This window comes from Oenanthe melanoleuca, chromosome 2 (genome assembly GCF_029582105.1).
Source record: "Oenanthe melanoleuca isolate GR-GAL-2019-014 chromosome 2, OMel1.0, whole genome shotgun sequence".
In the NCBI taxonomy this organism is placed as follows: Eukaryota; Metazoa; Chordata; class Aves; order Passeriformes; family Muscicapidae; genus Oenanthe; species Oenanthe melanoleuca.
The window spans coordinates 107,989,797-108,014,547 of record NC_079335.1 but is presented as its reverse complement, the minus strand read 5'-3'; the positions used below and the strand labels follow the sequence as shown (position 1 = coordinate 108,014,547).

Genomic DNA, 24,751 nt, shown 5'->3' with positions numbered 1-24,751 from the left:
TCCAAGGAGTCACAGAGATAACACTTTACAGACAAATACTATATATTTTCAGAAAGACAACTGGAAATTACGAAGTAAAAATTTCAGTTTCCTCAGAAAGGTTTTTCAAGCTGTCATTGTACACAAACCAGATGAGATTTACATTTTCCATGAAGAGTTTTGATGAATTTTGGATATGCTTTGATACATCAGCTCTAATCTTCTGAGACACTTACCCTTTTTTTGTCTTCCTCAAGATTCATTATCAACCTTTTGAATGCTTTACAAAACATGAATACAAGACTACTAGTGCTGAGGACTGCATCCCAGCTGTTAACAGCCGTAAGAACAATGACAAAACGGGCACTATTGCACGTAATTTCATGCAATTTTCATACACAGCTGTTAAAACACAGGCAGGAGTTCTGTAACACTGGAATTCACAAGGAACTGATACTGTAAAATGTTACACCAACACCTGACAAAATGGAAAATGTTGTTTGCCAGTGCCTGCATCTCAAGGTCACAGTATTAAACAGCATCAAAATAACTTGTTAAGGTGATAAATTTTGTCTCAAGTCCCCATCTCTTTTATTTTAGCATTGAATTTCCTTCTGGCAGCTGCACTAAAATACTAAACCACTCTCAGAGGCTGAATGACACGATCTGGCTATCACAGTTTATTGACTCATGATGGATAACCAACAAACATTTCAATTCTTTGATCAGTGGTAGGGTTTCTTACTTACCTTTCAAATGTATGCTGCAAACTTCTGAACAGTAGAAACACTCAAATCTAAGCCAAACAATAATGATTAAAACAGCAAGAGATCAATTCCACCGGATTTAATATTAGGATTTTTTTAAAAGAGGATGCTTCTTGAAACTTCATAATAAATGTTTTTAGTTGTTGCTCACAGAGCAAGTAGGAGTGCTGTATTAGATAAAACTGCAGTAGATGTCAGTACTCATTCAAAAATATTTCCACAAGGTGACAACACTGCCTGTTGAACAGAATTGAGGTGTTCTGCACTATTTAAAAACACAAGAGTATTAATTCATCATCTGTTTCCATCCTGCCATAGTGACAAAGATTTTCAGATTTGTAACCCCTTGTATTTCCCCTGCCATATATAAAATGTTAGAAATCAAAATGTAATTCTGACAGATTTAACCCATATACTTTTACCTAAATGGATAACAGAAGTTACTTTTGGTCTTGAAAATAAATCAAACATGACCAAATAAGCACCTACAACATGCTTTCTAAGCACTGTTTTTCCAAGTACATTAAAGAATGTAAAGAGGCCCATATGTCTGTAAAAGCAATTTGATCATTCAGCAGCAAAACCAACTTACAGAAAGTGGGCTATAAAAAACCAGTTAAAACCCAGACCTTTCACTGCTGAATTACTGACCTATACTCAAACTTCATTTTTATATTGCTAGACCTCAGAGCAGTTTTAGAGATTTCATAATCATTACCTTCAGAACTCAGGAAAAAAAAAAAAACAACAGATGAGAGAAGGCACACTCCCATGGCATGTGACAACCATCTCCCTGGTGGGAGGGTGGCAGCACTGCAACTCTGGTTTATTGCACTGACCCAAGACCCTAGCCTGGGTCAGGAAAGTTGTCATGCTACCCTTTAAGGACTGACACATTCTGCCAAAGGATTTTGGCTATTTTCCCTTAGAAGGAACAGTGAGAGTCTTCAGATGCATCCCAGACCAGAAATGCTTTACAGCAACTGCCTCACTGCTTCTATACTTAATATCGGTCCCATTCCCTCTTGTCAAGCTTCACCTTCTTCAACCCCCATTCAACATCAGGGTGTCCATTACTTGAGAAACATTCCATGCTTTATTTCATAAAGGTTCTTTATGTCTTCTTCTCCAGCCAGTTCCAGTTGTCTGCTCTGTGCTGCAAAGAGAAGGTGCAGTCACTTCCAGTGACACTAGTGTCAGTCCTCACAGGATCACCTCAGGCTCGTTGCATCCACTCACCTTCCCTTAGACCTTTTATCACCTACTCTACAGTCAAACTGGACAGATGCTTCTTCCCTCAAGATCTATAAGGGGTCATTCAACTCAAGCAAAAAAAAAAAATCAAAACACTAATACAGTCTTTTTATTCCCAAAACCACCCTACTTTCAAAGAGCTGAACAAGGGAATATTGCTGGGCTACAGCTGGTGGGACTGGCTCACTTGCTTAGCAGAGGTAGGACACAGAGCATCAGCAGTGCTAGATGGACTGAGGGAGGGCATTGCCATGGAAGTTAACTACTTAGAAGAAACTGTCAATTCATCTTCAAAACCTCTCCAGGCATTGCCAGTAAATCCCCTGGATTGAAGGTCTGAGGAAGTCACAGCCTCTGTCCTGACATTTTAAAACAGACATTTTTGAGAACACAGTAGGGTTTTTTTCTTTGACATCTTAATGAACAACTTGATACTGAGTCTTCTAACAGGAGAAAACAGAGAACCACACCAATTTCCCCATTCATTACGAACAAAAATAAAAGGCAGGTAAGCATTCAGTAATTCTTTTTCTTTTTGCCAGTTATGGTAAATCCAAATCCAGAAATGTTAAGCAGTTGGTCTTTCTCAAATGATATGTTACAAAGCAGTAATCTAAATATGCATCTTGGCATATATTAAAATGAAAAAGCGTTGACATGCATTCACACTTTATTTCATTTTTTTTCAAGGAATAAAGTACCAATAAGGATCCACACATCTGCCATATTGCAAACTCCTTTTGTTCTTACTGAGAAGTACTTTACTCTTGCAGACAATCCCACACAAATCAGTGCTTCCTTTCCTTAGATGTCACATTAAACTCCTCTGGGTTTAACTGTTGTGTATGGGATTTGCAACCTGCTACAGTGTAAGTAAAGAGGATTGTTGGTATTTATGGAGCAAATGCCGGAAAACAAAGAAAATGACATCTGCTTTAAAGTAACTTTGAAGTACTTTAAAGTATAACTGATACATTTTGGAATTCTAAGGCAACAGTGTTGGACCAGCATGTAAAATTCTGCTGTAGACTCCAAGTTAATGTACTGCTGTCTTCTGTAAAGGAGAAATATTCCAATGTTTTTTCCCTTGTTTTTTTCTAATTTAGGGATAGGCAGCAATATGAAATGCCAGCATTGCTACCAGATAACTTCTATTCTTAACTTTTGCATTCAATGAACCCCTTAAGATACCATGTAATGTCAGGCTGGAGTAGTAAACTCTTTATTTAAGATGATCTATCTGGCGATATTCATGTACATTAAAAACACACATGCACATTTTTGCAGACTTGCAATTTAATGTATTTTCAGAATTCACTACAAAAATGCGGTTTCACAACTGTAACCATAAACTGGGACTCCTACAGTAGTATGGATAATGTACAGATGTCTTTCTCAGGACTATCAATACTGTGCATTGTGCAAATTGTCTAGGACTGCAATCCTTTCTCAGCAGCAGTTGGAAGAAAATTTGTGAACTGAATACTGATATCAAAATACAGATTTCAATAATTTACTCTCAAAAACAATTATATTTATAACCTCTTACAGAAAATAAAACAATTCATCTGATTATCAGATACACCCCTCAGTTTTTCCAGTTCCAAGGTATACACAGGTCTCCATCCTGCAGCACAGAGTAGAAATGTGAAACACAAAGGTGCATGCCTTGCAGGTAGGGCAACGATTCCTCCAGCAGCCTTTTACAACAATCTATCATCTGTGCACTGGAAACACTGGGCTCCTTATACAACCGATCCAAAGAAAATCTTTCCGTGGAAGTATTGATTAGCTCTTTCTCTGTAATCATCATCCTAGCAAATGGAGACAACACACAGTGGCAAAGTTACAACTTCATCTCTTAAAACCCCCACTTTGAAATAAGCATTTCAGTATATATTGAACATGTATTAAAACAAGAAATACTGAAATAAGTAGATTATATGCTTGTAAAAAAAAGTGCCAATTCATATACAGCTATGCTGGAGCTGAGATTTTTGTGCAGGTTGACACATGTGTCTCATCTCAGAAGTCAGAGTGAACATTCTTCCGTGACTATGGGCATCCCACGCCCATGGACTCACATTTCAAAGCCTGTGCCATGACATCTTTTTGCTCACTAAGTAACTGGGAAAAACACAATAATAAAAATTCTGCGAGGCTTCATTTTTAAAGTAAGGAATGAAAATACTTAAATAATATTGAAAGTTTAGGTTTTAAGCATAAAATCATGCTCATAATTACTCTTAATTAAACCAGTACTCCTTATGTAATCAAAACCAACAACTGACAGGTAAAGTAAACTAATGCATAATAAGTGTGTTAGTAACTTCCCAATTGCAGAACTTTGTTGATGTGTTAGGACTGAATGATCTTAAAGGTCTTTTCCAGCCTAAATGATTCTATGAATTTTGAATGCAAAGCTTGTAAATGATTTCTTTCCTTCACCTCAGAGAAACAAGACACCACCTGGCAAACCCAAACTACTGAGAAAGAAAGTTAATGTGTAGATTTAATTAAGTCACTGGAGCTGTGACTGATCAACTGATGAAGAGACAGTTCAGGTTCAGCCAGCCCCACCAGCTCGGGCACTGTGCCACACGAACACAGCTGCACTACCAAGCCAGCCTGGCTGCAGACACAGCACCACTGCTGCCCTACACACAGACCCTGAGCTGGACAGGGGAGGAGCGACAAAGCAGCAGCACCACTGGGCTGTGAATCAGCCCAAGCTAAGCACAGACGTCACTACTGAGGCTATCTGCCTGACATGAAAATGCTACTGTGTGGCCTTGCCACTACTCTCCAGAGCTCAGGATGGGACCTCTGTGTACTTGCATGGCACTGAGCTCTGCTGAGGCACTCAGATCACTGCCCAAGAGCCCAGCCCACTCTGGCAGTCAGCAATAAGCCAAGCCAGTGAGTTAACCTTACAGCAAGCCTGTCCTCTCTACAGGTAATTTCCATGCCACCTTCCTGAGTGCATTCCCAAATACCTAGGCACCAAGCTTTCCAGTTCTGTGAAATCCTAGGCTCCCTTGAAGGAATTCCAGTTAGCTGGAGAACTGCAGGTTTGTTTTCTGTCACTTCCACAGGGAGGTTTACACCTTTATCACCACACAAACCTGATACTTGAAAGAAGCATGGGAAGGAGAATCCTGCATGACTAGAAGACTGACATTAACCACAAAGACAACAGAACTTTGTGGAGCAGCACTGTTTGGATTTCCTTGTGCATGCAGGTCAGAATTACAGCCACTCTATGCTGTTTACTGCATGCAAAACATTCAAGTCCATGTGCAAAGTACAGCCAGTACATCTCAAAGTATTTTCCTTTATCTTAGGGCCTTTTTAACCACCATATGAGGCTAAGAAAAATCAGAAGGACGTTAATGAGTCCAAGGAAGCATTAAGTGGAAAAGGAGTTTCCAGCTTTGATAAAAGGCAAGTAAGAGGAAATATGAGACAGCTACAAAACAGAAGCAGAGGTGATACAGAATGACTGTTTTGTATCTCCTATCACATAAGAATAAAAGAATGACAAATTAACTCATCAGGCTGTGGGTCCATAAATCACAGAACACCTCCTCCCTCTTTCACATACAAATGCCTTATGTGATTCAAATACGCAATTTGCTGCCATTGCTATTTGGAGCCACAAAATGCAAATTGGCTCAAAAAGTAATAAGACAAGAGGGGGAGAAATAAAAAGTCTATTGAATGCTATTAACATGAGATGTTTCCAGCTTCAAGTATTTTCACAAGTGCAGTCAGACAGAAACTGGGAAGAAGTATTGAGTAAACGCCCACCACATTTTTTGCCCCATCCATAAAGACTCTCTGTAAGCTAATATATGATGGGGACAGACATTGTCACTCAGTACAGTTATTCTTTACTATTTCACACAAACCGGCAATCATCCAGCACACAAGATATGCATCTTGGCTCCTACATTCTTACAACACAGCTGCTTGTACTCTGAGGGCATGGTTTTCCTGGATTAGTGTCTTTATGAAGTGTGGTAGTGTGAGGTTTTTTGGAGAGTGAGTTACCCAGATGCAAATGCATACATTTGCTACAACATCCCTCCCAAAATCTACAGACAATACTTTCCCAGCTGTCACATGTGGATAGTTACACAGAGAACTATTCAGTAATTACAATTTATATGGCAAAAATCTAATTTCCAAGATGGACTAGGGTTGTGGAAAAATCCCAAAAAATCATGTTTACTGAAGTCCACCTGCAAAACATATCTTTCCAAGTAATGAGGTCTTAACAGAGCTAAAATCACAGTGCCTTCAGCAAGACTCATGCCTAAAACAATTTCACAGAAACATATCTGGATCTATACATCATGTATACATTCACGATAGTTCAACAACTCAAGAAAAGGTCTCCAAAGCAGAAAAATAAAGTTGCAATAACGTCCTCTGAAAGAACAAGTACCACCCACTTACTTGTAACAGTATTTTATTAAAAAAACCCAGTATCTCTACTTCATTCTCAAGGACACATACCGGGTACAAGGTCAAGAAACAAATTCATAGTTCTGATGGATATTCCAGAGCATGGCCCTAATATTTAGTGCTGTGACTCTCTATCATAGTCGCTCTTGTCTCACATCTGTGAGAGAGAGTACCAACAAGGTGTTTCTCTCACCATTCTTTCCCATTTTTTTTTCTTCCCCTTGTTAGGTACTAATTAATAGTTTTCTCAATTAACTGGCCAACAACTAGAAATAATGATTCTCTAGTTGGTCTCAGTTATTTTGAACTTAGATTTCACTGCTTTTTTGTCATATTTTAATTAACCTTATTAAAGATTGTTGCATTTCTTATTCATTAAGAAGGTGTTTTCCACCTCTTCTTTGGGGATGTGATTGTAAAAAGAATTATGCAATTTTGTCTTGTAAGCAAAGATATTTTACTTCTGAATGACATACAATTGTCTCTCCAAGTTGAAAGAGGGTATTTTCTAATAACTTTGCATTTACTAATGCTGTAATTCTTTACTTAGTAAAGCTGATGGGTAAAGTATAATTTTAGAAACAAAAGGGGTTTTTCCACCAAATGGTATGAATCCTTAAAATTCTGCTCCCTCTCCAAATAAAAAACAGAACATGCAAAGATTTTAAAGAGCTAAATGTATACAGTCACATGAACACTTACTCCTCTTTTCTTTTCAAATTCTCTCTTGCTTCCTGTGCTTTGGCAAAAATAAACCATTGAAGAGCTGCTGGATCACAGACCGTTGGGATCATAAAGTGTCCAAATTCATGTAAGCTTGGTGCATATCTGTCACTAATGAACCATGGAAGTAAAGAACAAGGTATATTTTTTTTAATGCAATTATTTATATAAATTACTTTCAGAAAAAAATCTAAAGATAAAAAAATATAAATTAATCATAATAATTGGTGAAGCTATGAGGTTTGGTTAATGAGAACAGATAAATATAGTAGGTTACTCTTTTTTAAAATTAAATTTTGAAAGCAGCTGGCAATAATAGTCAAAAAATACGAACATCATAATGACAGCACAAAACTTTTGATTTAACCCAGTAGAACACTCTAAAATAGACAGAACTCTGAATCCAACTTGAATGAAATTAAGCAGGATTTTCTTCAGTCTGATCCCTTTGTAACCCAAAAAATGCACTTAAAACCTTCAGAAACAAAAAGACTTGACATAATGAAAATTTGAGACTATATCACTTTTCTTCTTACTGAGAGCAATGAGCAGTGTAACAAAAAGAGTAAAAGAAGAAATCAACCTTCCCTGCCAATACCTACCTTTCCAGAATCATTTGCAAGCCTCGCAGACTGCGAGGATGAAAAGGTAGTCGGCTGTCACGTAGTTTATTATAAAAAGAGTTCAGAAGCTCAAAGTACTCTTCTAGAGTCAACAGAGGTTGCAGTTCTTCAATATATATTACTTGGATGCCTCCCAGGAGTTGGCTTATCCGATCTTCCAAGAGCAGCAGCCTTTTTTGAAGCTTATAATAATTTGGCAGTCTCTCAAAAATCTATGCATACACATGAACAAACATTTTCTATGTTACAGAGCTTAAATGTTAATTCTAATAAACTAAAAAATAACAAGAAACTATAAAAAAGACACTTAACAATGTAAACATGGAACCCAGGGGGAAAAAAAAAAAAATCAAAGAATACCACAGGTGAGAAATATCAAGTATATACATTTTGGGACACGATATAATCCAAGAAGCTTTTAAGTAGTTTCTGTATTTATAAAATAAAGGTACCAAAAGGACATAAAACCATGGATGGATGTCCTCTATATATTCAGAAATTAATAATCTCAGATAGAAGGTAAATATATAACCTCATGCTTATATAAAATATTTATCACCACAGTTACAGTGGTAAAGTTATTCCTCATACAGTAGTCACTACCTACCATCTACTCTGTTGATATTATTTTAAAGTAGTTTTTCATACAAAAAAAAGCTGCTGCTGCAACAAGTCAAGTGATTTCAGAACTATCTCTTTAGAAACCCAGAAAAAGAGCAGAATAGACAGTAGATAGTTCTGATAGTAGAATCAGAACGGTTTTTGGCACAAAAAAATTTGGTTTGGCATTTGCATTTGTTAGAGAGAAAAACAGTGAAATTCCTTTAAATATTGTAGCTCTGAACAAGCATTTTACAGACTGACTTGGACAATATTGTACTGCTTCATTCTTCTAGTAATTAGTAACAAAAAGCAATAGCACTTAGGACTACTTTCTAAAATGAGGCGGAATTGGACAAATATACTCTTTAGAAACTGACTCACCGACCTCATCAAGATCTTCGCTGATTTTCTGTGTAACATTTCACATGATCTTCAGTGCATTTCAAAATAAAAAGCCTTTGATTTCAGGTTCTAATATATACCACTCTTTTGTCTTCCCAAGCAAATACAATCACTATAACTAACTACACACATTGTTCCATTTGCATGGCACTTTGTGTGGCTTTATGATGGCTTTGGAAAAATCCGTAGCAAAGGCTAGCAAGATGAAGCATTTATCTTTTCAAGGAAGTCAACATTTATTTTAGTATGATCAGAACACTTTCATTGCAATGACTATCAATACTCAAATCTCAGGAATTTTTCTCTTAAATTCTAGTTTCATAGTTTAAATTCTTAGTAAATTGTTCACACTAACAAGCCATGGTTTGTTTTCCCCCCCTAAGCGAAACATATAAAGGCAAAAATTCAAACCACAACCAAAAAAAGATTGAGTGTTAACTTTTCATACTATTCACTGACTGGAATACAGAAATAGAATATTCTGATATTCCAGCAGGGTGAAATTTCCAACTATTAAATTCCACCAATAATCTCCTTTATGAAGAAATATTTTTTGATAGAACTATCAGTAATGTTTCAGTAACCGAGATGAAAGAAAAAATTCCTCAAGTGACATGTTGATAATGCTACATATTTAGTTTTTGGTCCTTTGCATACAATTTAGGATGTCAGAAATCTTATCAACTCTGAACTTTACACAAGCAGCAGCAGAATTGACATAGTTACTAAAGATAAAATTCTGCAACATTAGCTGCCTAAAAGAATAAAAGGGAGTGACAGAGCTGGTTAGCAGCATTGACTGAAATCATCAGTTCACAACTCCCTTTAAATCTCATATTTACAAAAGATCGGGAAAAAATCCATTAGCTCTTCATGGGAATGAGCTCTTTATGGATCACCAAGTATTCTGCCAGGACTGGAACAGTGCATAACAAATTAGTTTTCTTTATATCTAATCAGAAGTAGTACTGACTTACTAATGAAAGCAAAGATCTAGCAAAGACTGTTATTAGTAACTGCACACACAGATTAAATTTCAAATGCAGTGTACACCACTATGCTAAACACATTAGCTAAGTGTTTGCTTTAAATCACTCAACAGTTATTTGCACCTATTAACATTTTTGTTTATAGTTTTAAAAAGGATGTCCCAGCAAAGGGCAATTGCATTTAATCTGAAATCTTCTTACTTTGGTCCAGTGATGGTGAACATCCATGGTCCCCAGCATTATGTGACCTGCTGCACTCATACCCGAGCGGTCTGTAAATACCACCGTGCGTCCTAGAGATTGAACAAAGCTCTTTACTGATTTGGGTTACTGCAATCATTCTTTACTAAAGACTTAACCAGGCTGCTAACACGTCACAAGCAACACATTTCTGCAGCACAAACACATATGAGCAGGTGCTTCTCCTATTCTCAATATTTTGAAAGGTTCTTAAAAAGTCCAGTTTAAGAATTTTTTACATACAAACCTGACGCAGCATTTGCCTTCTCTCTGTTTGAATTCGATAGATTTTTATTTACTTGAACTTCTTTCTTATGACTGATTTTAAAATATGAGAAAATCTCATCAAATAAAAAAATCTCAAAGAATCTGTACAAATCATGTATAAAGTGGACACACATGCTATATGCTTGAAGCATACATAAATTAAAAGTTGCTGAATTAACTATTAATAAGGTTATTCAACTCTATTTCAGAACTCTCAGCAACATGCAAGCTGTAAGAAACACTTGGACATTATGTTTTCATTCTTTTTTAAAACAGAGACAACATAAAAGGCTAATTTTAGGTGGATTTTTAGGGGGATAAATCAGTTTTGAATGTATGTTTTTTTAAGTTGAGTACAAAGATCCTCAAGAATTCTTTAGGGTAAAATCACAGGCAAATATTTATCAAAATAAGCTTCCACAAAAGTCTTCAGTGTGATGTATTAATCCACAAGACAAGGCTTAAATAGAAGCACTTGCTCTCAAAAATCAGTTTTCCACAATCTCAAAGAAAGAGCAACACTGACTTCAATGCATCTAGTCCATCCTTGTACCCTAAGGCAACATCAACTGTACTTGTATAATTACTGACAGGTATTTATCCAGCACATTATTAAGTATCTTCAAAGATGGAGACTACGACAGGTTCACAAGACAGACTTCTCTAATACTTTCAATCTTTAGCATGCTCAGGAAAAGAAATTCATTTGAAATCTGATACAATTTGAAACTACTACTCATTGTCCTTCCTGCTCTGTCTTTTGGTAAAGGATTAGGTGAACCCTCAAATGAAAGCCACTCAAAACTGAGTATCGGCAGACAGGTATAAAATATGGAATTACAATTAGAGGAAACAGCTACTGCCACAGGTCAAACAGCTGTATGAGAAGAATGGTAGGTCAGGTTTACAGAATTTTAGTTTTTCCTGAGAAAATACCGACATTAATATAGTTATTTTATGGAACACACATGAGAAAAGAAAGCAGTAGCATTTTAAAGGTATTCTAGTAAATCCTTGCTAGGGTTAGAGACCTACTCACATTTTTGTCTTGGATCTATCATGGGCAATGATCTATTGCTATCTCCTCCCTTTGAGAGGTTCAGTTCAGATTTTTTTACTTTCATTGCTAATATTAAGTCTAGTGCCTTCAACAGACTCCACTAGCATTTATTAAGAAGTAAACTAGAAGCTGAGTGCAGTGTATAAATTCTAAGGAAAGACCACTTTTAAAAATACCTTGTAGCTTTAAATGTAAGTGTAACCAGCTTTTCAGTAAGCCTGACAAGTTTGTTTTTGCAGTTATCAAAAGAATTTGTAATAAGAACTAGAGCTCCCTTGTCACAGAAGGCCCATGCTCATTTCTGAATCAATACTATACTAGGATACATGAAACAAGCAACAGAAATACCTTTAACATTCTCTAATACTTCAGGTCGCTGCTGGACCAAGCGACCCAGACTGTGTAGCTGGCTACAGCGGTGAGCAATGCCCCAGCTCCTCTGCCACCTAAAAAAAAATGTAATTGAAAGCATTTAATCCTCAATATTATTAAAAACAAAATCACAGAAGTTGAGATGCAGCTCAAAGCCTTATAACACAAGCAAAGTAGCATCCCAAAAGCAATAAAAGCAAAGGCTACTCAAAAGCTGTCCAAGTCATATGTTATTTAAACTCATAAAAAGCCTAGATAAAATTCCAGTGTTTCTTAAATCGAGTCCCAAAGAACAAAGAAAACCAACACCAGGAAAAATAAATATAAAACTAGGTAGACAGAACTTGTAAATCTCACCCCCAGTAAGAGGGGGTTAGTAAGAAAACAGCACCAGACAATCCAGTATTTGATTTGGTCATGGAGCATGCAGTTTGTTTGGACACTGTGCAATGTTTGTCCAGAGGAGCAAATACAATATGTAAGGACATTGTCTTATTTTCTTTTTTTTTTTTTTTGGTTTCTAGCCCAAAACATTACTACGATTCCAACAGAAACTCGCTATGTATTATTCGTATTTTACAGGGAGTAATTTTTGTTAAACCATTCAAGAGCCAGGTGTTACCTTGCTGGCTGTAATACACACAGTTTTGACATCTTTTCCATCAAAGACTGATCAGACTGATTGCTAACCAAATTTCAAAAAGCATCTGAATTGCAAAGTTGCAAATGTCCCAGTGTATTGGAAAAATACTTTTAGTTGATATAAAACTGTCTCCAAGCGGAAAATTCACATTTTATTTTACTGTGTGTGCTTGGAATTGAATAAATTTTCTTCACAACACCCATATTTTATATTTTATTACGAGTGATCATAACACATCAGTATTTTGGCTATTGTGCAGTGCTGGCACAGCGTCCAAGTCTCATTTTTTCCTCCCACTCTGCCCCCCCACAATCAGCAAAGTAGGCTGGGGTGGACAAGATGCTGGGAGGGGACACAGCCAGGCTGGGTGACTCCTATTAACTAAAGGGATATTGCAGACCTTGTCATGTTCAACAATAAATGCTTGGAAAGGAGAAGCAAGGGAGACCTTCATGGTTATGGTGCTTGTCTTCCCAAGCAAGCATTACACATGCTGAGGCCCAACTGCCCAGAAGTGGCTAAACACTTGTCCATCAATGGGGAACAGAGAATTAATTTCTCCTTTTGCTTTGCTTGAACTCAAGAGTTTTGCTTCGCTTCAGCTATTAAACTTCTGCCTTAACCAACAAATTGTCTTGCTTGTGCCCTTCCTATTTTTTTCCTCCCATTCCACTGGGGGTGTATGAGCAAGTGGTTGTGAGGGTGCTCAGCTGCTGGCTGGGGTCACCCACATCATCTAATTTAGGGAAACCTAACTGGCAAAACCTCACTCATTGAGAGAATAGCACTATGCCACAGCATTTGTGAGGCAATTTAATATAATATAAGTAATTCAAATTATTTACTGTTACCTAGCAGTATCATTTTGCTTTCAGCAGCACCAGATGGCAGCTGAAAAAGGTGGCCATTTCTTCATCTGACCCAAACTTATACATGGAATAAAGCCAGTGACCCAGTTATTTTTCAGATCTCTGTGAACACTAGCACGAGACTCCAGAATCACAAGTAATAGTGTCCTATTAAGATACTGGTTTGTCAGATTTCCAGCACTCACATCCTTTTCTGAATTATAACAATGTAACTCATGGAAGATTAATAACTCTTCATGGGACACAAAAATTTTAATGTATTTTGGAAGAACAAACTATTTAAGAAAATTAAACCATGAATAAAATCAAACCTACGCATTTAATACTGAAGACTGTTTCAGAATGTTAAAACCCTCACCACAGCACAGTTACAGAGAATTAGAAATTGTGTTCAAAAAACCTGGCTTCAGCTTAAAGGAAACCAGGGTCTTTTGCAGGGTGAAAGGACAAAAGCAGGATTTTAGAAGCTCCAACTCTCTTTCCTGGTTAAGAAAATAGAACCTAACAGACTAGCCCTTGAAATAATCCACCAAAGTTTATTTTTCTATTTGTGAATACCTTCGCTGCCACTTTTCCCACCCTGAATATCTCACTTCACAACATCCTCACTCAAAGGCACAAAGACTAAAAAAAAATTTGCTAACTATTTTCTGGCAAATATTCTGAAGAATCAAGATCTCCAACTGCACTCATATTTTTCAAACAAACAAATCTCCTCTGGAGAGTGAGAAACTAAACACTAGAAGAAAGAACATTTTTATTAAGCATTCACAGGATGTCATTATGCACCATGTGCAAAGTTGCATTTTCACTGCCTGTCTAGTTATCTTTGTAGATATTAACTTGAATTCAGGAAATGCAATTTTAACCAGCAAAACACCCGAACTAACACATACACACCAGTTCTATTGCTGTGTATGCTTCAACTGAAGCCCATGTTTTCAGTTACAAACAGGAGGTCTCTCAGAGCAGATTGTAACAGGAAACTTTTGTCCCAGGACAATACTTCTAGAAATATACTCAGTGCAGTAACACTTCTTCATATATGAAATATAGCTGTTTTGCTGAAATAAGCTTTTAAAGTTCACAGCATAGTATTAGACAAAAACTTCCTTGCTTTGACTGTCTTAATCCAAGTTCAACTGATCTAATTAATTACCTGATATCTGAGAGCTGGAGTTCATGAGAAAGTTCAATTTTTAAACGTTCTAATTCTTTTCTAAGCGGCAAACTCTTTTTCAGCTTTTTTACTGCACTTGCTTCATTATAATCTAGCCAGGACCTGAAAGAGGAAAAATACTCAACGGTAGAAGCATGCTGCTATATGATCTATTATGTAAGCAGTACAGTTAACTCAATTCTTACTGCTAATGTAAGTGCTTCATGTCAAATTATCAGGTAAAGGGATTTTTTAAAAACAGGATAGAAGATGGAATGGCTAAACACTTCACCTGAAGATATCTACAGAGGAAACTCTGGCACTTAATGTCTTTGGAGGGGACTAAGAAATGAAAATCAAAACCACTGACAGTGTTAAAACTGTAAGACTTAGATGCGTGTGTAAAAGGCATGAAACAAGTCAGTGTGACTTCAGTGAAGATCTTCAGAAATCTGTGATTTAATTTACGGAATTTCCACATATGTGCCTTTAAAAAAACCCAAACAAACCCAAACACACCAAAACCTAACAAATAACCCCCAAACAAAGTGATAACAGTAGACTATCAAATATGGGAGGTGGTACTAAAGGGCTAAGTTAGGTAACTTTTACAGAGCTGACATGAACATAGATCAAACAGGTCAAAGTTTTATAGTTTTTTTGCCAATAATCACAACCAGACAAACATGACTCTTTGAGGACGTCTAGACTTTCAGTAGGTAATTCTGTTTCTAGGAAAAGGTTACTATTTAAGAGATTTAGTCTTTGTTCACAGTATAAACTGATTTTCATACTCTCACTTTTGCAAACAAATAACTCAATTCTCATTTGTATTTGAAGCAAAAAAATTCAAACTCAATTAAAAAGGGAGGCCTGATGCCAGCTGTCTATGTATTACAACTAGATTGTTAATATGTAACTGTCTATGGTATTTCTTGTAAATGTGTAAAAATAAGTAAAAATATTCTCAAGCTGTTAAATTTCAGTTAAGTGTTTTATAAGTATGTGTATTACAGTAGTTTTATTTGTGAGGTGGTATGCAGGACAAGGTGCATACTTTGCTCTGATGATCCTTCCAGCACTCATTTCAAATGGCACCTAAATTTCATTGCTCCAAAAAATTGTTCAAGGCCCCAAAATGTGAATGTGTCCCAAATAGAGCATGTATAAATTTTTTTAAATCACCAACTTTGCTACAAAACATACTACAAGTAATGCAAGTTCAGCATTTATAATTACATCGACATAAATATTAAGGTTTTCCTGCTGAACAGCAAATGAGAAGCACAACAGTAAAATACTATATATATTAAAGCCTTTTACCCTTAGTTTTCATGTATTATCTCTCACCCTCAACAGAATGTGATAATGAAATAGGAACAATAAAGTTAACAGCCATATAAGTTTGTGTTACAGAAGTCCTGTAAGAGGTAAGGAGCTATTTGAAGCAAGTGAAGCCCTTGTTTCCTTTTGAATTGCCACCAATATTCCACAAATCTGAAAAACTAGATCAACCAAAACTAGATTGACCAAACATGACTGCTGGGCAAAGAGACAAGAATGCTTCAGCTTTGCTGGCACTGTAGTTACCCCAGGAGCTCACTTGAACTCTAATTATAAAAAGCATGGCAAAATTACATGTTGGACAATAAAGTTTTGTATTGTTCAGAATGTTTATTGCCTACCTTTAAAAACTCAGCATTAGAATAAGATCAATTTAGGTTTCAAAATTTCAGTTAATGAAAGCATTACATACAGTAAAGTTGTTTCCACTCTCTGGGCTTGCTCAAGTTCCTCCTCAGGATCCTTGAATCCAGTAAATGAATAATAAGTCTTATCCCATTTGATAGGTCTGTTCACTGTGCTTTTTGCTTCCTTGTGGGGCTGAGAGCTCACATTCAAACTCTGAACATGCTCTGTAGATAAACTGCAGGAGTTGAGAATATCTAATACTGTGCTCAGGAGATCCCTAGTATGTAATGTAAAACTGACTGCTCGAAACCCTGCAAAAAACAAGTATCATTTAATTAAAATTATTTAAAATGCATTCCCATTTCTCTCCTCTTACACAAGAAGCTAAACAAGGCTCAGATAGTTGGAAATCATGATGATACTGTTATTTCAATACTCACTGCAAAATTTCACATGCACGTAGTTTAACTATGTCTCATCACTTAGCTACCAGACCTAATTTCACTAATTAGAAAGTAAGCTTTGCCTCAAGAGCAGAGGACAGCATCCAGCTCAAATGTTATGTTAAGGAGACCAGACATAACACTACCATTTTCTTGAAAAACAGCACGATTTTATTTTCTAGCATGAGGGTCTCTCAATTTGCTCAGGTGTTCTAACTGTCAGACTATAGAAGGTAAAGCTCTTCATAAGGCATATTGGCTGGAGACAAATTTGTAGAATAAAGTTAATCAAAAGCCAACATCCCAAGTTTGGTAATATTTTTCGTAGTCTCAAAGATAAGAGACAATGAACTAAATTGAAACTTCAGATATTATACAGCTTCTGCTTAGAGAGTAAGTTCCTACTGATTCTACAAGTGCCCTGACATTGTGTAGTACACATGAACTGCAAAGAGGACAAGAACCCAACTGTTGCTACAGTTAAACATGGCAATGGTATTAAAAGCAGAAATATTATCATTTACATCCACCTTTTTTACTTCCTTATACTGTAATTTGACCTGAGGGCTGTCACGTCTCATTCTTTCAAGGCTTTTTAAAGCTTAAGATGTGTAATTACTTGGGATGGTCCCATCTGCCTGATCTAATACATTTTCACACTTTGACAGGATATCGTTCAGTTGAAAAGTCGTTATGACTGCACAAGGGTAAGCAATGCTCTGAAGGAATTAAAATACAGGAAGATATATTCTACCCAATATAAAAGCACCTGAAGCACTGAAGGATTCCTGAACATTAGAAGAATTTGGTTCTCTTTCTCTTACATAAAAAGTAAGCTGAGTTGGTTTAAAGGAACGAAATCCTGGTTTCTGTAGGTTCTCCAAGTAACCATTTAGCCTCTTCAGAGAGTTTTCATTTACTTCCTGTTTTAAAACAAAAACAAACAAAAATTACAATTATAAATTTGGCCATATTTCGTCTAAACTGTTTAATCTTACATGCAGAATTAGGTTTCACAAAATGTCAGTTGTTTTTAACAAGCAGTAATATTATTCACATTCTCAGCATTTATAATTACTTGCATGAATAAATTTATATGGTGCACATACTTGTACATTTGTGTACGTTCCAAAGCCCAATGACTTTCAGGCTTAAAGAAATTCATTGATTCAAATATAATGCACAGCATTTCAAAAGGATAAAGTAAAATGTACTGGAATTAGCCTGGAAGAATCCAGTATTTTCTTTATAACAATTAGAAAATATGATTAACAAATCAGGGACTTTTACAGGACCTATCCTTGTTAAAAATTAAGGAAGTGCATCTTTTTGTTCTCTGGTACCAACCATAATTAATTCTAACATTACTTTTGTCTCTCTGACAGTAGGAAAACTAGAAAGTTTCCATCTTTGATATATGAAATATTTACAAAGAAAGTATACTAAAGTAGTTTTACCCTCTCTTTGGGATGCTGGCCAAAGAAATCTGGATGTACAGCAAAATAGAAAGGTCTGAGAGCATTGATGGCATCAGCACCTGACAAAGTTCTTGACTGAAGAACGCACTGCACCAGTATCTTGTCCAGACACAACCTAAAAAAGTAGTAAAATATTTATGCATGATGCTACCAATCAAGTGACAAACTGATATAATTACATTAAAATGTGACAGAATGGAGCAAACAGTCATAGTTCAAGTATAATAATTTAAAACTGGAGAATTTAAATTAGGAGTCTGAATTCTGGATCTTTCCCTTTGGGATGAACAAAGTTGTGTTTTGAGAGTGCCAATTCAACAGGTTTGAGGAATGGTGGATGCTAGTGGTTGAACAAGTCATGTAAATAAGTACAGGAATTTCTCTCTACTCTCTCAAACACGCCTCAAAAAATCCCCAGTCAAGTAGCTCAAATTGCAAATACTGGCTCTAGTGGCATTTTTTGTAGACATTGCTGAAGCTGCTCTTAAAAGCTAACCCTTATATACCTTTGAACCTCCAAGTTAAAAAGCCAAACCCAGTATTTTTAAAGCAGTGCCAAAAGAATATTAAATTTTACCCAGGAATAACAATCAGGATTCAGTGAAAAAAAGTTCTGCATTAGTTTCAGAGTTCCACACTTGTGTCCATTAAAAAAAAAAATTGACTTTCGTGAACATACTCTTTTACAGAAAACATCAAGTAAAAAGACAGTACTTTTTGCCCTTTTATCTTCACTGAATTACAATAAACCAGGACTAAAAGAAATTTAAGGGTAAGAGAAGAAGATTGTTTTACCTAAGATCAGAAGGAAAAGTTAAGTTGAAGAAGTTCTAGGAAGTTCAGAAAGTTCAAATGATTGAATGCCTGCAATTATGTAGAAATTAAACAACAGTTCTGTAACAAGCACATTTGTGTAACAGAAGACTGAAATGGAAAGAAAAAACAAGTCCTGCATTAAAAACCACCAAAATATCCTGCCATAGCTCAAAGGCAGAATTCAGGTTTAGCAAACTAAGAAACAAGAATGTATATATAAAAGCAGTAAGAAAATGTGAACTGGGAGATATAGAACAATAGGTTTGACCTTCAGCCGATTTCACAAGCTAACAAATTCAACAGGCCAATTTTGGTGATTTAAAATTAATTTTAGTTTGCAAATCAGAAGGGCAGAGACTCTGCTCTGTTAAGCAGTACAAAGCAGTTTCACTCCTCACAATATCATTCAACCCCCAAATAGGAAAATATACGGCAGATTAGAGACAAAGGTGCTTCCAACTCACATAAAACTAATAACTTTATTAACCGTAGTTAGCAGGACTGTTTTACAGAGAGCTATTTGTCCAGCATCCTAGACCAAATAAACATCCTGGACCCAGAAATGGGAGAGTTTCCCAACTGGTATCATTAATTGAAAAAAATCCAAAAATCCCCAAATTTGTGCTCAGATAATAAGCAGAATGTTTTATTTTGGAAAATGATAAATGACAACATTTGAGCTGTCAAGCAGAAACAGTGACCCTTACTTTACCTTTTTTCTGTCAACCTTCCCAGCTCTTCAATTAGAAACATGAAAGCAGTGAAGACTAATTTTTTCTGCCTAAGAGGTGGGCAAATATTTAATTAGTAAATCTTAAAAGTCAGCTTGCTGAAAACAGAAGTTATTGTAGAAAAGTGGGACAAAAACCCCATGATGGAATTCCAAATCCGCTATGACTTAAAAACAATTTTCATGCATGTAGATGAAATGTAAGATCAAAAAATAAAAAAAACCACTAAAATATACTAGTGGTAAACACTTCACCTCCTTGTTGGCTGCATCTCAGAGACTCTTAAGACTAGTCATCACCACATCCCATGATCCTACTCAAAACAGCAGGAGATGGTGAAGCAGTGTAATGCTATTAGGGAGAGTGAAAGCTCTTAATGACAAAATCATGCCACAGTTGCCCAGTGATGCAGGAAAAACACCTCTAGTAGACTAGGCAAAACAGGAAGCAAAGCACTCTGGAAAGAAGTACACTTGGTCATATGCTTTATCATTTTGGACCTGGAAGCACAAAATAATTGTCCTGCTGAGAAAAAATAGCAAATTTTTCTCTTTTTTCGGGTAGCAAGCAGATAAAAAACAGTAAAAGGAAAAAAAGTATTTCCAGCAAAGGAAAAAAGTAAACTAACTAGTTACCCCCTTCTGATTGCAGTTGACTGCTATGCAAGAAATTCACATCCTCCTAGACCAAGCTGCTAGAAGGAAGGGGAGCTCAGCTCTCTGTTCACCTATTTGTACACTATTTCCCACATCCACTCTCAAGCTACACTGCGTCATGTTTCCAGTAGTTCAGAAAAAAAGTTCAACATACCTGGAAACCATTAATCATACTTCTGAGTTTATTAACCATAAAATCCCATCTGTTATTCTACATGAAAAATGGCCAAGTATGGCTAACTTTAGTTCCCTTGTTTTGTATCTAAACAACATTGTCATGCTAGAAGGAAGGCTTAGGATTCCAGCCAAAAGTCTATTTTGAATTTGCTTAAAAGAGAAATGCTCAAAGGCCAAAATTAGTCTGCGTGACAGAAGGAAGAATTCACTCACTGAAGGTGAAAGACAGAACTCTGAGGCATCTTTCAAATGAAGTGACAAAGTAAGTGAATTAAAATGGATTTAGAGGGAGAAAACACAAGAAGGATGTTTGTGGCTTCACTCACAAGGAGCAAAGATTGTTCCAAGAGCTTCATTTAGATCTGAAGAGCAGAGACAGGCTTCGTATTAAAATCAAGGTCACAACCACCTTGAAGACAGCGTCTCCATGAAAGACATGAAACACAATCTCTGCTAGAACACATTATGCAATCATACTCCAAGACTGATTTAATTTATTGGTTAAATAAGTCCCTTCAACTTCCTTTTTCTTCACATCTCTCCAAAGTTCAACTTTTTGGCGTATAGCTTTGGCACTGAAAAGCTCTGTTAAATTAAGTTCATAGTTACAGACATATTCACACATTTTGAAGCACTAAGCTTTAAGAACTCAATAATGCAATAACTCAATATATTGGATATCAGATTCATATTTCTCATGATTAAGTCATTTTAAAACCCTTGTTTTCTTGATAGCCTTTTTAATGTCTCACTTGAGGAGAGGCATTTGGTTTTGGAGGGTTTTCAACTGTGGATGCTCTGCTGAAAGCTTCAAGCTGTAAAGATGAGAATGTCAAAGAAATAAGCATGAAACAAAAATACCAAACCAGTTTCACAAATATGCAAGTCATAAGCAAACACTAAAACATATGCTAAAGGTAAATTAGATCAGTAACATGCCATACCTTCTCACGGTTCTCAAGGAGCAAAACATTTCAGCAACTTAATGGTTGAGCCAAATTTCAGCCATCCACTAACTCACTTTAAAAAAATGAAAAAAAAAAAAAAAACCCTCTTAGAAATGGACATTGCTATTTTCCTCTGTTACTTATCAGTGCATTTTCTAAACCTTGGGTGATAACTTTTAAAGTCACAATAGCAATATAACTTTGAGCAACCACACACAAAACCTAAAGCTTTGTGTAAGAATGCTTCCAGTTTCCTCTACTAACAGTGAGTCTTGCCAATATTAAGAGTTGTTACAGCATCTTGATTTGAGAATGAACATTTAAAGGTACTCCAGTGAGGGAAGAACTCCAAAGAATATAAAAAGCAAACAAATAGAAGCTTTCTTTAAGGACTAACACATGGAATTCCATATAAACTTTTACTAATTCCTACACGCAAATATTAATACTTTAGAACACGTACCAACTACTTTATGGGAGGGTATTATAAAACCAGAGGGAAAATCACTGTCATACAACAATGCCTGGGAATCTTTATCAAAAGTTTGCTGACATTCATAAAAATGAATTAGCAATTCTTACCAGTAACTTCTGCACTAGGCAACTGTAGGCTAGAGTTTGCCAACAGGAGACAAACCACTTGGCATGCCAGAGTGCCTGTATACACCTAATTATTAGGAATTATGAGGTAAGCTCCCTATTGGCAATGTTTTCAAGCATTTTTTTTTAAATACACTTTGCACTCATCAAAATAACATGCCTGCTACATATACTGTTTTAAAGAACCCGAGATGAACAGCTATCAGAGAACCATCATCAGTGTTCCGATACAGCGTGACACTTCCTATGCCTACTCTGCAAAACACCTAAAGTTTCAGAAGTGCATATAACTAATACAAATGTATTTAACCAAGAATCTAATTTTTTACTAAAGGGAGATAGTGCGAGGAAAAAGCCATACTTGGCAAAAATAACCCCAAAACACTTGATAATTTTTGTCTTCTGATTTTCAGACAGGTGGGCAAAACAGTAACCAAGTCATTTTCACTGTTTGTAACAACAACCCTAATCATAAATTAAGTTAAACACATTAACAAGCCCTCTGGTCATAAAACAGTTTTCCCTCACTGTAATTTTAGCTTCAGGCATTTCGGTAGAGAATGGAAAAAACTCAACAATCTCACTTAATCCGCGGTGACGCTTTATATAACCAGACAAAAGCATCATTGTTTCTTACTTTAGATGCTCTATTAACTGCTTGGAAATTGGTACACCGCTTAGCTGAAAAACAAAACCTCCTGGGTCTGACTAAGTTTCACCTGCACCCTACCTCAAAGACAAACCCGCTGAAACAAAACGAAATATGAATTATGTCGCAGAAGCCTGTGGCACCAGAGGTCGCCCATCGCTGCCGCCCCCCCGCTGCTGTCTGTTCCAGGTGTTTACCTACACTAGAGGCAGCGCGGAGAAAACAGCGTGAAAATCAACGAGATGACAGCGCTCAGAAAATAAGCTCGGGCGAACGTGACTCGCTCGCTGCATGAAAGGAAATGAGCGGCAGCGGTCCGACCACAAACTACTTTAGCTACCGAACAGAGAGCCCCGGTAGAATTCGCCTTCAGATCCACTAAAGGAAAGGTCTTCCCAGAGGGCGGCAGAGCTGACCGCGATCCGGCTCACGGGCCTTTCGCACCCTCGTCAGGAACAAGGCGCGGGATGAGGAGCCGCCGATGCCGGGCCGGGCCGGGCCGGGCCGGGCCGGGCCGAGCCGAGCCGAGCTCGGCCGAGACTGGGTCCGCGCGTGCCCGCGCGCACGTACCGCCACGCGCGTGCCAGCGCGCGGGCAGCCCGCGGCCCCAACCCCGCCGGCGGGCACCGAGCGACGCGGCCCGACCTCCCCCAACACCGCCCGGCCCGGCCTCGCACCGGTCCTCCGGCCGCCGTCCGGGCGGACCCCCCGCGCAGGTGGGCGGTGGGCCGCGCTGCCTTCCCTCCCGCTCGCGGAGCGGCGCGCCGAGGGCCCCCGCCCGGCCCCGCTTACCGCCGCGGCCGGACAGCGCCCGCCGGGGCTCGGCCCCATCGCCCCCGCCGACGGCCCCGGAGGGGGCGGGCCCGGGGGGGGGATTCCCGCCGGGGGCGGGGCCGGCGCGCGCCTGCGCTCCCGCCCCCTGGCGGCTCCTCCGCTGAGCGGCCGCTCGGGCGGGCGGGGCTCCCCCCGCCCCGGCCCCGCCCCCGGCGCGCGCCCCGCAGGCCCCGCCCCTCAGGGGCGCCTGAGGGAAGCGACCCCTTCCCACTCCAGGGACCGCTGCGCCCGTCAGTCCAGCTACACCTGCAGCGGTTCCTCATGGATACAGAAGGAGAAAACCCCGACGGAAGGAATGCCTGCCTTTTTGCTGAGGGGATGGGAGCAACGTATGCTTGCGTGCGCTTTAGGTCGCCTTTTGTTCTGTAGAAAAGAACACCAAGTAGGCGAAAAACCAGGCATGAACTCTGCAGTCCCGAGGGGAATGCAAGAGCTGCTTTCCTGCAGTTTCACACAGTCAGGTTGGAAAAGACCTGAGATCACCGAGTCCAGCCTGTGACCGAGCACCACCCGGCCACTGGACCGTGGCACTGAGTGCCGCGTTCAGCCTTTAACACCTCCACGGACGGTGACTCCACCACCTCCACGGGCATTAGACATTCCAGTGCCTAACCACCCTTCCTGTGAAGAAACTCCTCCTATTGTCCAACCTAAACCTCCCCTGGCACAGCTTAAGATGATGTCTTACGTTAGTAATGCTCGATGTACAAATACATTTTCACACCTGTTTTTCTCCCAGGATCCTTGGTGTCAAAATGCAGCTGATACAGGGACATGGAACCTCGGAGCAAAAATACCTATTGCTGCCGGTGTTCGAGAACAAAGGGAGATTAGGGATTGGAGTTATTTGCATGCAATTTATTGCATTTTCAGCCAGAAAAGGTTAAAAAGAGAACTGTCAAGGTTTAGGAACTATCTGTAGTTCAGTGAAGCTTTAAATCGAGTTAACAGTCTCACAGCTCCTGGGGGATTTTCAGAATTTCCATAATGTGCAGCATGTTTTTCGCTTCCCAATAGAAGCCAATCAGTTATGTAAGCAAATTGTCTGGACAATTATGCAAATGGAAAAATAAATTTAATTTATTCAACAGAAAAGCATGTTGTTTGTTTCACCTGAAATTTATTTTAACTTGTTGAGGAATAAAATAAATTGGGAGAGGTCATCAGCAATTGCCAGTGCCAGATACCAGCTCCACTGCTTAGGGTACACACTTTCAAACAGAGCACTCCTATCCTGCCCCACCACAGGAATTAATTCCTGCTCTTTATCTAAGTATCACCATTTACTGTGCTGATGGGAGTATTACT

At 38.1% G+C, this 24,751-nt stretch overlaps 1 protein-coding gene across 5 annotated transcripts; it reads right to left on the bottom strand.

Moving 5' to 3' along the window:
* Window positions 1–2,396: 2,396 nt before the first annotated feature.
* On the bottom strand, window positions 2,397–23,491 carry TCAIM (T cell activation inhibitor, mitochondrial). Of its 5 annotated transcripts, none has more exons than XM_056483496.1 (11): window positions 23,402–23,491; window positions 21,358–21,433; window positions 18,013–18,148; window positions 17,325–17,478; window positions 16,177–16,423; window positions 14,421–14,543; window positions 11,726–11,823; window positions 10,012–10,103; window positions 7,796–8,028; window positions 7,173–7,304; window positions 2,397–3,814 (listed from the first exon to the last, which is right to left on the bottom strand). In XM_056483496.1, the coding sequence occupies exons 2-11, from the start codon at window positions 21,384–21,386 to the stop codon at window positions 3,589–3,591; spliced, it is 1,470 nt and encodes a 489-aa protein (XP_056339471.1). In that variant the 5' UTR covers window positions 21,387–21,433; window positions 23,402–23,491; the 3' UTR covers window positions 2,397–3,588. The 5 variants fall into 5 exon arrangements, with proteins under 5 accessions (XP_056339471.1, XP_056339475.1, XP_056339472.1 ...); XM_056483500.1 differs by lacking the exon at window positions 23,402–23,491 and adding an exon at window positions 23,287–23,395; XM_056483497.1 differs by lacking the exon at window positions 23,402–23,491 and adding an exon at window positions 22,807–23,235.
* Window positions 23,492–24,751: the final 1,260 nt, after the last annotated feature.

Bases quoted from the DNA above. Each gene is read 5' to 3' on its own strand.
- TCAIM (XM_056483496.1), bottom strand. From the start codon at position 21,386: ATGTTTTGCTCCTTGAGAACCGTGAGAAG. The intron at 16,424-17,324 runs GTGCTTTTATAT...TGTTTTTTGCAG, and splicing joins GGAATCCTTCAGTGCTTCAG to GGTTTCGAGCAGTCAGTTTT. The intron at 10,104-11,725 runs GTATTTCTGTTG...TTCAATCTCTAG, and splicing joins AGTATTAGAGAATGTTAAAG to GACGCACGGTGGTATTTACA.